This window comes from Sebastes umbrosus, chromosome 7 (genome assembly GCF_015220745.1).
Source record: "Sebastes umbrosus isolate fSebUmb1 chromosome 7, fSebUmb1.pri, whole genome shotgun sequence".
Taxonomy (NCBI): Eukaryota; Metazoa; Chordata; class Actinopteri; order Perciformes; family Sebastidae; genus Sebastes; species Sebastes umbrosus.
The window spans coordinates 8,541,530-8,555,300 of record NC_051275.1 but is presented as its reverse complement, the minus strand read 5'-3'; the positions used below and the strand labels follow the sequence as shown (position 1 = coordinate 8,555,300).

General features: G+C 39.2%; 1 protein-coding gene across 2 annotated transcripts in view; it reads left to right on the top strand.

Annotated features, from left to right (window-relative positions):
• LOC119490987 (ATP-binding cassette sub-family G member 4-like) overlaps nt 1-13,771 on the top strand; it is a 21,370-nt gene extending 7,599 nt beyond the window's left edge. The window contains exons 2-15 of one of the 2 annotated variants that reach the window (XM_037774538.1): nt 360-614; nt 4,447-4,564; nt 5,022-5,154; nt 5,381-5,431; nt 6,290-6,435; nt 8,004-8,127; nt 8,270-8,384; nt 8,488-8,630; nt 9,550-9,648; nt 9,923-10,091; nt 10,241-10,341; nt 10,631-10,789; nt 10,879-10,997; nt 12,228-13,771. In XM_037774538.1, the coding sequence (XP_037630466.1) occupies nt 371-614; nt 4,447-4,564; nt 5,022-5,154; nt 5,381-5,431; nt 6,290-6,435; nt 8,004-8,127; nt 8,270-8,384; nt 8,488-8,630; nt 9,550-9,648; nt 9,923-10,091; nt 10,241-10,341; nt 10,631-10,789; nt 10,879-10,997; nt 12,228-12,453 (1,947 nt within the window). In that variant the 5' untranslated portion in view covers nt 360-370 and the 3' untranslated portion in view covers nt 12,454-13,771. The remainder of the gene's footprint in view (nt 1-359; nt 615-4,446; nt 4,565-5,021; nt 5,155-5,380; nt 5,432-6,289; nt 6,436-8,003; nt 8,128-8,269; nt 8,385-8,487; nt 8,631-9,549; nt 9,649-9,922; nt 10,092-10,240; nt 10,342-10,630; nt 10,790-10,878; nt 10,998-12,227) is intronic. The other variant, XM_037774539.1, reaches the window with a different exon arrangement.

The window sequence follows — 13,771 nt, the reverse complement described above, 5'->3', positions numbered from 1 at the left end:
AGCCTGGCACCTCCTCTTCATGCTGGTCACCAACCTGGTCACACGTTGCTGTGGGATGGCGTTCCATTCCTCAACCAGGATGCAACTTGGTTTTGCGGAACACCAGCTTCAACTTGCCTTATCGCACGGGCCTTATCCAGATTAAACAGACGTGGCATGCCGATGCTTTGAGCAGACACCAAATGATCACTTTAGTAGGGCGCAGCACCCAGCAGGCCCCGTGCACATCAGGCACCTAAAATTTGTATTTTAAAATAAGTAGACTAGCTCCTATCTGCGTCATCAACACCTTTCTTACCTCTACTACCTTTCATCATTCTCTTTCCTCTCCTTCTTCCCTGCCTTTCTTCGTCTCACAGACAGAGCTGGCATGGACAATAAGGCATTGGAACCTGACTCTGTGAGTATTCCCATGGAGGAGGCCATCATCTGTAATGGAGGTGGCCAGACTCAGCAGCAGCAGGAAGCATCCATTTTGACCCACCTGAAGAAGGTTGAGAACCACATCACTGAAGCACAGCGTTTCTCCCACCTACCCAAACGCTCAGCCGTGGACCTGGAGTTCAGCGACCTCTCCTACACCATTCAGGAGGGACCATGCTGGAGGAGGAGAGGTAACACACATGTATTCAGTCTTCATATATACTGTAAGCTGGACCATCTAATTGTCACCAAGACAAGGGAAATGACTTAATGTAGGCACAAGATCAAGCATGCACCAAGCTTTCTCAAATTATTCAAGTCTGTGAACACTATTGGAGGGAGGAACGGCATTCTTCCAAAAGATATTCCTTCCTTTGTCGTGTTTTAATGATGTTGGTGGAGAGCACTAAAATTTCCCATGGGTGTTCAGTTGAGCCCTAAATAGAATAATCTATATTCATTTTTTCTCTGTTCATTTATACAGGTGTTTCCTTTGTCACCTGTCTGTATTTTACCTAATACTCACCACGAGTAGGCTTATGATACGATACGATACGATACGATACGATACGATACGATACGATACGATACGATACGATACGATACGATGCACACCTCATTACGATGAATTCTAATGTCAGCACAGTTCCATCGTGGGGATCATTACACCACTACTAGTTTATAAGCAAGCAAAAAAGACATAACCAAAAGTATAAAGGATAAATGGTTGAAGAGTCCGAGACGCTGAGCACACAGAGGCATATGTGCACCGTTCACAGCAGCACTCGTGGACTCATCATGACACATTTTGTTCGAAAAAAACAGGTTTGGGGGAAGCCTCTGAGTGTGACAAAGGAATTGTGCAGCTTTAATGAATAATCCGTGCTGCCTAATAGCCGAACGCTCCTCCGGTTACAGCGGTCCCGTTTGACGTTGAGCCACCCCAAGCTGTGAATATTTGCTGTTGATTAATAGCCCTACTTTGCTGTAATGCTACTGTGCAACACTCGTGTGAAGTTGCAGGACTGTTTCTCCTTTGGCGAATGATGATAGTACTGAATCCGTGAACAGCATCGCATGCTTCATTGTTGACATCTATTGCTGCTATAATGCTCCTCTCCTCTCATAAAAAAATAATTCAGCAGCTGCTGTCGTATTTTTGCAGTAGCGCAAAAGTATATCCTCTAAGGTTTCGATAAGTCCTGCACTGTCTGAGGCAGTTTAGGTCATCAATAGCTGACCGGGTGAGCCAAAGGACAGAGGAGAGGAGAGGAGAGGTGCAAAAGGAGGAGAGGTCAAGTGAGGTAGGGTGAACAGTGTGTGCCAGGATATATACTTCTAAATTCCTTTCAACCTTTAAAGAAACCGCAAGTAAACACATACTGCAGATGAATAACTCACAGATTTCAGTTTTGATTGATGCGCTGCTCAGCTGAGTCTAGATTTCGTTTCATGTGTTTGAACTCGTTTGAAGTGTCTTTTCAATAGTTCCACAGTACGATACATAACGTTTCACCTGCAGTGTGTAAATGAAGTAACCAATGAGTTTCTCAGTGGTTTTACAATAGTACTCTGGCTGTGGTTTTGACTCCTCATCAATTAATATATCCAATTTGTCTAAAACATATTAACCAGCAGCAACTGAGAAAGTGAGTCAGATAATATTTTTGCTATTAATTAATCCATAAATACATATTAATAACATAAAAAAATCTGTTGTAATTTGGTCCAAATATTATAATTTGGTGGTTAAAGTATAGCCATATAATCAATCTTAAGAATTAGCTAAAACTTACTCAACTGCCCTCCTGGTGTGAAATGGAAAAATAATATTCCGAGGTGCAATAAAGACATGTCTGAACACTCTTAGCAGCATTAACATAGCCTCAGTGCCTCCATTTCTTGGAAATGTGACAAATATTGCATTTAACTTAAACATGTATTTTCCTCTCTCTCTCTCTCTTACAAGTCTACACAAATTCAGTAATTATGTTTTTATTATCTAAGCTAGGGGCCAACTGTTAACCACAGCATAGCTGTGAGATGATTTAGCAAGAAGTACAAATCTTATTCCTCGAGGAAAAACAGTACCACTAAGAAAAACTGAAAGAAGAAGCAACGTAAAAGAAGCAAATGTAATGATTAAAAATTAGATGTTTGAAGACATATTCCTAACAGACCTAAATGTTCGTTATATTTTAATCTCTATAAATAGATTATCTGCATTCAAATGCAGAAACTTTAAGCAATGGGGCAAGATTTTTGGAAGCGCTTTGGTTTCTGTTTGTAGTCCGGGTAGTATTGACCAATCATGTTCGAGCAGGCTTTGGTTGAATGCAGGTAAACAGTCCGTGTGGAGAGCAAAAGAGGCGGAACGCATTGGCCCAAATGCCATCTCAGAACCCATCGGCTACCGTCTGACGAATATTTAGCTTTTTATTGGTTTAAAACTGGTTTGTCAACTGGGAACACGTCGTCTCTCAACTCAAAATTCAGTCTTGCATCTCAAGTTGCTAATCGGACTGTAAACAATGAGCAGTGCACAGAAAAGGAAGTCTTGGCCTGGATATACGCTAGCTACACCATAACCCCAGACATTTTGCACATTAGAGACTACTCCTTCCAAAGGTTGTAAACAATACATTGTTGAAAGCTGATGCAGGTGAGTGCTCATTGTTAATGGTAAATGGACTTGCAATTATATAGCGCCTTTCTAGTCTCCCGACCACTTAAAGCACTTTACTCTACACGTCAGCATTCACCCATTCACACACACATTAACACACTGATGGCAGAGGCTGCCATGCAAGGAGCCAACCTGCCCATCAGGATCTCATCTAAATACTCATTCACACATCGATGGCACAGCCTTTGGGAGCAATTTGGGGTTAAGTATCTTGTTCAGGGACACTTCAACATGTGGACTGAATGAGCCGGCGATCGAACCGCTGACCTTCTGATTGTTGGGCAACCCGCCCAATGCTGTTAGAATTACAGAAAGTGCAACATTTGATACTGTACAGCATAGTATCCATACTCAGACTAAAGCAGTGGGTCAGGGACTGGTTCTTTTCCTGTTTGACTGAGAGGTAGTATATATTTCACAAATATATGATAACAGGCCTTTTGGGAGCACATATGTGATGGACCATAACATTATAAAGTTGATTTTGATAGTTTGAGGTGTAAATTTGTACCAGTTAAGACTGAACTAAATGTACAGTTACTAAAATCAGTTAAGGTGTTTTGGGGGTGCCCCGATGATGGAGCAAAAACTTGGCCCCATGAAACACAGCTGGCGGTGTTATGTGTTGGTAGATGTGTGGGAAGCTGGTTAGGGATCATGTCCTTGTTGCAACACTAGTGACTCCTACTGGTTGATTTGGCTGCTACAGTATGTCTCCTTCTGTCTAAACACCCTCTCCACGTGCAGAAGGAATTGGTCAATTGACCAAATTACTTTTCTGCTGTATCTAGGTGTCATTTGAGTCAAAATTGTGTTGTCAATAGTAATTAGTAAGTAATAAGTCTTATCTTCATAAATCTGTTGAACCGCTGATGTTTCAGGCACTTAATCCTAATTAGCTAGTCTTAGAAATCAGGCAGACAAAGCAGCATTTGTGTTGAAGTTTAAAAGATACGTTTTCTGTAAGGCGTTTTTCGCAATGATCAGATATATTCTGTGTTTTTAATTGGTCATTGTTTCTGTTAACATTAACATTATGATGACTTTACTTTTACTGTTCATCATGAAGACCCTTATAGGTTTATTTAAAAAAAGCATTATATAACTAAAGGTTATTCTAATTGTTTGTATCCTTATTACAATTTTTAAAGTGTTGATCATTTTGATTTTAAGATTCACTCTTTCAGAAGTGTATATTTCCATTTGCAAGTGACACTGGAGAGTTGAGGCCCCCACTATGATGTTGATATACAGTAAGATCTTGTTGAATGACGTTATACTTTTCTTGTTACTGTTAAGTGGTTAGTGCCATCATTGCCTCCTTTTGTTGTTCTCAGGTTTCAAAGCCTTACTGAAATGCCTGTCTGGAAGGTTCTGCAGTCGAGAGCTGATAGGAATCATGGGGCCCTCTGGGGCCGGGAAGTCCACCTTAATGAACATTCTGGCTGGATACAGGTGAGAGTGCCAACATCCCTTTTATTAGACTTTACAGTTAAAGTAAAAGTGTTGTAATCAGGGATGTATCGGATCACTGTGTTAAAACCTGGTATTTCTGCACAGTTGCAGATAAAGATCAGGCTACACTAATATTATTAGTAGTGGATTCCAGTGGTTGCTGTGTGGGATTGTTACCAACTCGTGTGTAAACTGAAAAGTTGGCAGCCCTGAAAATTACTTTTTTTTGATAATGCACTTTTTATCATCATTTGTGCAGCACAATTAGGAGAAATTAGCTTTCATCACAGACACATAGATACTGCAATACAGAAACTAAGGCTTTCCATAACTGGTGTAAGAGCCCATGTGTTTGTGTGTTTATGTATCATGTGTTCAGTATATTTCTCCCACTATAGTCTGTCTAGCCTATTGAACTGTCCAGTATGTGTGTGTGTGTGTCCTGCCTGCTGCCCAGGGAAACAGGGATGAAGGGTCAGATCCTGGTAAATGGGAAACCCAGGGACCTGAGAAAATTCAGGAAAATGTCCTGCTACATCATGCAGGAAGACTTGCTGCTGCCACACCTCACTGCACGAGAGGCCATGATGGTGAGCTGTTACCGACAGTGCTCATAGCACAGCCACAATTTCATTCCTCAAAGTATGTCTTTATTTTGAAACTTTGTAGTAATGATTATATATATATATTTTTAATTTTTTTTTTCAACCTGTTTGAAAAGGTTGGGAGTTACTGTGCCAGCGTGCTGCAGGGATGGGCTACTGAAATACCTGTTGCATTACATGATTATGACACCTTTATTCCTTTCTGCTGCAGGTTTCAGCCAACTTAAAGCTTAACGAAACAATGGATGTGAAGAAGGAACTGGTGAGCTAAAAAAACAACACAAGCTTAACATACACAGAATAAAGGTAATAAGAATGATAACAGTGAATCCTGACCTTAAACACAGAATTCATACCTAAACTTAACCAGCCAATCACAGTTAATATGGAGGAATGCCCACTTTCTGTTGACATGCTTTACTCTGTGGACACGCCTATGTACCCCAATTTGGATAAAAGCGCCAATTTTCTAGGTATGTACACTTTGTAGGTGGCATGATGACTTATATTGTGAATTTAAAGAGGAGTTAATAGAATTCCTACAATAACAGGAAGATACAAAGGTCTCAAAAGGAATAAAAGGTTTTGTAATTTACGTAAAAACACAAGCATTGTTGACAATAGAAAGAAGTTCCTGCCAAAATACTTTATAAACCACCGTCTATGTTTTAAACTTATATTATTATTGCAGACAGGTAAACCAATAAATAATAATAATGAACTAGTGTTTTTTCTCTCTATAAATTACTTATTTTGTGCTAAAGATCTATTTTGGATGTTTACATTTGTACTGCTGTTATGTCCTATGTTTGTACTCCATACCACAATGTGTGGTTTAGAGTAAATAAATCTGTTACCTATTCAGGTATATATTTTTAAAAAATTTTATATTTTTGTTTCCAAATTAAATATATCAATCAAGAGCTGATAGGACATGTTGGCCTTACATTCTGACATACAAACCAAAGCTTTCACCAGTTACAGAGTTAATACAAAGTTACACAGCTGTGGCATAAATAAATTGACTGCCCCTGTCTTTCTTAGAAAAAACTCTGATCTCTCACCTGCCCAGCCAAATTAATAACAGGTTGTGAATCTCCTTCTCTCTTTCTCTGTCTAGGTAAATGAGATTCTGACTGCATTAGGGCTCCTTGAATGTGTTCACACTCGTACCAACTCGTTGTCCGGTGGTCAGTGTAAACGGCTTGCCATTGCCCTCGAGCTGGTCAACAATCCTCCAGTCATGTTCTTTGATGAGCCCACCAGGTGAGACAGATGTGCTGATGATGGTTAAAAGTAGACTTATATATATATAAAATTATAAAACAACTTTCTTTAATTGTTTGAAATGTGCTTCCATCAAATAGATAAGCCATTGAAAATGCTATGTACAGTAGAATTTAACCCTCACCATATACAGTCAAATAGCTACAGTGTTCGCATTGGAATACAATATAAAACACAAGTTGTTTTTTTCTAGTTTCTACCAATTATATACTTTGCCATGTTTATCGGTTAATATAAAAATTGTCAATGTGAACATATGAATTCATTTGTTCCAGAAAAGGCAAATTGTGGGCAACCCAAAGGCCATTTCAGTTGGTCCAGACAGCACATCTGGCTGCATATTTATAATGAGTTTTTCGACAGTTGGACATATGGTGTTGGAATGACCATCTGGGAAGTATGAGTGGTTGGACGCTAGGGGACTCTAGCTCTCTGACAAATGAAATCTTGCAGAGAAAGACAAATAAAACAATCTCAACCTAGTCCTTAGTTTATCTCATGGAAACCCTAATAATGAACAAAGTACTCCAACTTGACAAGATAGCCACCACCTTCACTGTGTCTTCACAGATTTTCTGCAGTTAACCTCAGCCTTATGAAAGGATAGTTTAGGTTTATTAAAACTTGGATCATATCTTCGTTGGCTTGGTCATCCTCTCCAGCCAGCAGATCAGACATGTTTTTTTTACAAACCTCCAGTTTAGCCAAACTTATTCGCAAAGTGAATAGTGTTACTCAAACATCTGTCAAACCAACTTCCTTGGTAAATGCTGACCTACCATACTAAACGTAATTGTGTGCACATTTTCAAGTGCAACAATTGATTATTGTTAACATTACAGTGCACCAAATTTCAGTTTCACCTCCAAATAAATTGGTATCGATAATCTGGCTGAACCTTTGTTTACAAGAATGATCATCTGAACGTGCCCTGAAACTTACTGTTAGCAATATCGCAGTGTTCCCAGACCTCAGCATTTAACTTGGTGAGTACAGTGTTAGCATTTATGATAGATAGAAGCTGGAATTTTACATTAAATGTTAATTCTACCCCCAAACCCTATACCCACCAGCCAAAAAGAGTGGAAGCAAAGACAGGTTGTATACCCATCACTGAGCTTAGCACCCAAACAAAATGAGTTCACCTTAAAGGAAAAGTTGATTAAACGAATAAGATACAAAGTGTTAATTAGTGAGCTTTAGAGGTGCTGGGAAGTGAATTTCTGTGACCTTTGGGCAGAGCTAAATTAGCTTTTTCCCCCTGTATCCAGTCTTTATGCTAAATTAAGCTAACCTGTTGCTGGCTCTGGCTTCATATTTAGTGTACAGACAGGCGAACCTTTCCTTTAAGGGTTTTCTTTACACAACCAGTGATATCATTATGAATTATATTACATATTAATGACACTGTCTAATATCTTATTTTGAATAAAAGGAGAATATCAGCCTGATGTACATGAAGTTCAATGGTTCAATGTCATTTCCTCAGCTCACTTCCCAGCTTCTCATTAATTGTGTCCCTCCTGTATGTCTCTCTCCCTGTTCAGTGGCTTAGACAGTGCGTCATGCTACCAGGTGGTCTCACTAATGCGCTCTCTGGCGCAGGGAGGACGGACCATCATCTGCACCATCCACCAACCCAGTGCCAAACTGTTTGAGATGTTTGACAAGGTACAATACTGTCAAAGATGTTTTGTATTTATTTTATGAGAAGCTGTGGTGTATGCCAGTACTGTAGCATAATGAAATAAGTAACAGAAACTTTCTGAAAGGTCATTTACTTTCAACCTTGAATCATTTTGTTTCTCCACAGCTTTACATTCTCAGTCAGGGACAGTGTATTTACAAAGGCTCAGTCCCTTACCTCATCCCCTACCTGAAGACTCTGGGCCTTTATTGTCCTACCTACCACAACCCTGCAGACTTCAGTATGTCAGCTTCACATTTATTCATGTATTTGATGCACTTTGCTGAGAATGACTGTAATCCCTTCATTATCTGTATGTCTTTCTGCTTCTGCCTCTTGTTCAGTCATTGAAGTGGCATCAGGCGAGTATGGAGACTTGAACCCTGTGCTGTTTGAGGCAGTCCAAGGTGGAATGTGTGCAATAGAGGAGAAGAAGAACCAATGTGATAACAATGGCCCATCAGTCTGTGCAACAAAGTGCCCGAAGGTATGTAGATGATGTGCTGCTGTACTGCAGTCAAGGCTGGTCAACGTGGGCAACTGTCCTAGGGCTCCTGACCCTTAGGGGCCCCACAGGTTCACTGTGTGGCAATTACTTTGTGGTAAATTGATTCATTGCAAATTTGTTTGGTAACACCACGAGAGCACAATATAAAACCAAAAAGACACAAGTTCAATGATTATTACTTAATTATGATGCTCCGTCTTTGAGGGGACCCTGTGAATAATCAGTTTTTATTAACTTTTGTATTATTATTTTTAGTTCATGTGAAGCACACAATGCATGTTCTTTAAAGAAATAGTTCAACATTTTGGGAAATACGCTCATTCACTTTCTCGCCAAGAGCAAGATGAGAAGATTGTTACTACACTCATGTATACGGTATATATGAAGCTAGAGCCAGTAGCTAGTTATCTTAGCTTAATTTAGCATAAAGACTGGAAACAGGGGGAAACAGCTAGCCTGGCTCTGTTTGAAGGTAACAATAGCTACCTACCAGCAACTTTAAAGTTCACTAATTAAAATGTTTTATCTTGTTTGTTTAATTTGTACAAAATGTAAAAATGACTCATTGCGGTTTCCAATGTGGCTCTACCAGATATATCATCAGTACAAAACATTAAAAACTACATTTGAAGATATCTGGTTATGGGTGGTTATGTACACCACTAATGGCGGGTGGAAGCTAAATTATTACATGAAAGATAATACAATCTGCAGTTAAAATCAATTTATTTTTTGGATGCTGGGTCAAGTTTGGATGAATTCAGTAAAAAATATTTTTTTTCTCTCAAACACAAAGTTGAAAGAAATGTTATTTCCCAAAATGTCAAGGTTTTCCTTGAAAATAAATGTATTTATAATGTGTCAATGTTACGGGATTATCTGCTTCCATTTTCTCCAGGATGCCGGACACATAGAGAGCCATACGTTTGCCACGAGCACACTAACACAGTTCTGTATCCTCTTCAAGAGAACCTTCATAACCATATGTCGAGACCAGGTGGGTGACAACAAAAAAATAATGTATAAATAGTATAGCTGTGCACTGGTTCCAAACACATTGAAAAGGAAATGTATCTATCTATCCAGATTAAGTCATTGTAAAATAAAGAGACATTTCCTAAAACAGCCAAAGCCATGGCTCACTGAGGACCTGAGTGCAGACAAACCTGTTACACACAGAAACTCCAACTACATAGAACACCACTGTATTGTGTTAGTTAATCACCCACGACTGAGACTTTATTTTTTTCCTGCTTTTGTTCTGTTCTCAGGTTTTGACGCACCTCAGACTGATGTCCCACATCCTCATAGGTGTGTTAATAGGCTTGCTTTATCTGAACATCGGCAACGATGCCAGCAAGGTCTTTAACAACACTGGGTTCCTCTTCTTCTCTATGCTCTTCCTCATGTTTGGAGCGCTCATGCCAACCGTGTTGACCTGTGAGTCTGATCGAGGGGGGGGAATTCACTCATGTTTACATTATATTGCCAATTAACAAGGTCCAATTTGATTTACATTTCAAAATCCCCATATGTTGTGAATAGATATTGACATATGTATGTGAACTATTTTGTGCACCATCTGTTAGTTCCTCTGGAGATGTCTGTGTTCCTGAGGGAGCATCTTAACTACTGGTACAGCCTGAAAGCCTACTACCTGGCCAAGACCATGGCTGACATCCCATTCCAGGTGAGCTGGCAAGGTTTGGGGTTGGGTTGGCTCACTGAGGACCTGAGTGCTGACAAGCCTGTTACACACAGCAAACAAACTCCATAGTACACCACTGCACTCTAGTGTTAGTTGTAGGTACTCCATGGTTGTTGTGGATTACACCCAACCAGCATTTCTGCAGGGTTTGGCCACTGTTGACTGAGTTAAAGTGGCACTAGGCAGTATATTTTTGGCATCATTGGGCAAAAATTCCATAGTAACCTTTCAGCATATTGTAATTCAAGTGTTAATAAAGATGTTATTTTAGGTGATCTGCCCCATCCTGTACTGCAGCATAGTGTACTGGATGACAGAGCAGCCTCCTGAGGCCACCCGCTACCTACTCTTTCTAGCCCTGTCTATCTGCACTGCCCTGGTAGCCCAATCCCTAGGCCTTCTGGTTGGGGCCGCCTCCACTTCACTACAGGTACTGCATGTCTGCATTGATAAATAAAGGATTTCTTGGCTCATGTTGTACACATATAAGACAGAACATGTCTCTTCATTCATGTACAGGTAGCCACATTTATTGGACCTGTCACAGCTGTCCCAGTGCTGCTTTTCTCTGGATTCTTTGTGAACTTCGACACAATCCCCAAGTATCTGCAGTGGAGCTCCTATGTGTCTTATGTTAGGTATGTACCGGAATCAGTATTTTTTGTTACAGCAGTGGGGCACATTGATGCTGGTGTTGGAGAAAAAATATCATATACAATTCCTATTTATTACAACTTGGGTCTTATTTCCATAGATTTGGCCATCTTTTATATTTTCACCAAGTATTTATTTTAGGTCTGGGAGCGCAGCAGCATCACTAGAAATAGCTCAGCTTCACTCCCAGGTTAGCCAAACTTATTAAGAGTTTATTCCGGGAAAAAAAAGATGAGCGGTAAAACTATTACTTAAACTGTCCGTTGACCAATTGACTGGTTCAACTTTGACCTGCCATACTTTCTGTAGCAGTTTTCCTGTGCAAAAAGGGACTATTAAGGACTGGCAGTTCTTCGCTTTAAAAACAGTTTATACTTTGATCTGCCATTCCAAATTGGAAAAAATATCCTACATTGTTCAAGGGATGGCTACAGCAAACTAAATACACACTTTACCATAAAGATACCAAAATAAATATTGGGCCTCATTCAACAATATTTCACATTCTTATCCTAATTAAGCGAGTCAGATTCATTAAGTCATCAAACTCTCTTAACTGCACAACCTTGTCGTAAATCGCTCGTTTTAGCCTGATGAATACCATCTTTTCATGCAGAGGTGTATGTCCTTGACATTGACCAACAGCATAATCAACACCTCTATATTATTATATTATGGCTGAGTTTAGATAATCTGTTTCATCTGTTGGCTTTGCTGTTTTATCTGTTGGCTTGTCAATTTACAACCGTCTTCGTACTCCGACTGTCCGAACACTTAGCGATGTCACTATCATTAGAGATAGAAACGATATCCAAAGCTACTAAAATAAATAGCTTGTAATAACCCGAAATAGTCCTTTAACAATTACAGCAGACAGTGGTTTTACATTTAGTATGGATCATGATCTGTGGGTTTCCAAGTAGTTTTGTAACACTTCCCTTTGACAAACATTGTAGCCTAAAAGGTATGTCAAAAGGTAATGACTAATTTAACCGACCTCATGGACTTAATCCTTTATTTATTCTTTGGGGTGATTTCTCTTGAGCACCATACACAGGACAGTTACATTTTAACCTCATTACTGATAAGTCAAGGATTACCAAAATCCTTTAATCCAAAAACTTTTAAGCTATTTTGATTTAGAATCTGGAGATGATTTACTTAGCTATTTGCAGTTATGAATTTGTCTCATCGTTTGTATATCTCTCCCACAGGTATGGCTTTGAAGGGGTGATCCTGTCCATCTACGGGATGAACCGTTCAGAGCTGGAGTGTCCAGGGAAGGTGTGTAAGTTCCAAAAGCCTGAAGAGGTTCTGCAGTTACTGGATGTGGAAGATGCAAAGCTCTACATAGATTTCATTGTCCTGGGCATTTTCTTCTTCATTCTACGGCTGGCGACCTACCTTGTCCTCCGCTACAAGGTCAAGTCTGAGCGATAGGTTTTTTCGCTTGGCTCACCTTTCAAATCTCAAGGCCCTCCCTAATGTCATCCCGGTCTCTTTTCTGTGCACAGAAAACAAATTCTCATGTGGGAAATTGTTTCATTTCATTGAACACATTGCAGCTAAAAAGGGCAGAACATAAATTCTGATCTGTTCTACTGCCAACAACTGTGCAGTGACTCATGGTGCAGAGCAGTGAAGAGTCATCTTATAAATCAACATAAACCTGTTTTACCTCAGACATCATGACTTACTGTAACTCCTGTGCACAGAGCCAGATCAGCAGTGAGGAGGGCAAAGAGACTGAGCCACATTCAGCAGCATATTTCATATTCCTGCAAGACAGAAATGTTTTGAGAACTAGGCGGATGTGATACTGTTGCACTTATTGGAGTAGACATGCATGTTTATTCTACACTGTGTGCTGCCATTCTGTAAGTATCGGAGTGTTAGGTCTTCGGTCCACAAAACTGCCTCCTTGAGAAAAGCAAATACAGTGTTTACATTGCTCTATTAGTCAAAAACACCTGAGGGCAAATGGTTGCACTGGAGAATTGGGATGATGTATTGAGCCTGAAAGAGTGAACACCGGAAGAAAGCAGTTTGTCTGAAATAGTTTTTGTTCGATCTACAGAACTTGGGTGAAAGTTTGGAGTCCCAAAACATTAACTTCCTGTGTATAAAACAAAACAAACATTGAGCTAGATTGTTTTTTTAACTTGTTGATAGTTGTAAATTAAGCTTTATCATGATTGTCTACCCAAATTTGGTATTTTTTTGTACTTATAATATAGTCTGAAATCTTTAAAATCCCAGTTGAAATAAAAATTGTTCAGCCTTAATCATTTTATACTGTACTGTATCTTTAGCATTATATGCATATAAGATTATATAGATATATTTAAGCTAAATAGATGAATTACTGTACTGTATCATTATACTTTTGTGTCCACACTACATCCTGTAATGTCACAAGGACTCAACATGCTCATGCAATCATGTTTGGTGCTATCTAAAGTTTTATGTTTTGTTTGAATTACATGTAAAAAAAAAAAAACAACCAAAGAAAATTACTGAAACCGTAAGTATCCTCACATTTTATTTACAATATATTGACAATCTTTATTTCGTTGTTTTTGTTGTTGCTGTTGTAGATGGGTATATCATAACCACTTATATGATCATGCATTCTCTTTTGAAACATACATTTTGGAGAACTTTCATCTTAACTGCATACAGTTACAGAAAAAATATGTTTATGTACAGCTATGTAGAGTGTCTGATATTTCAATAAACATTGATCTAACCAGTTCAA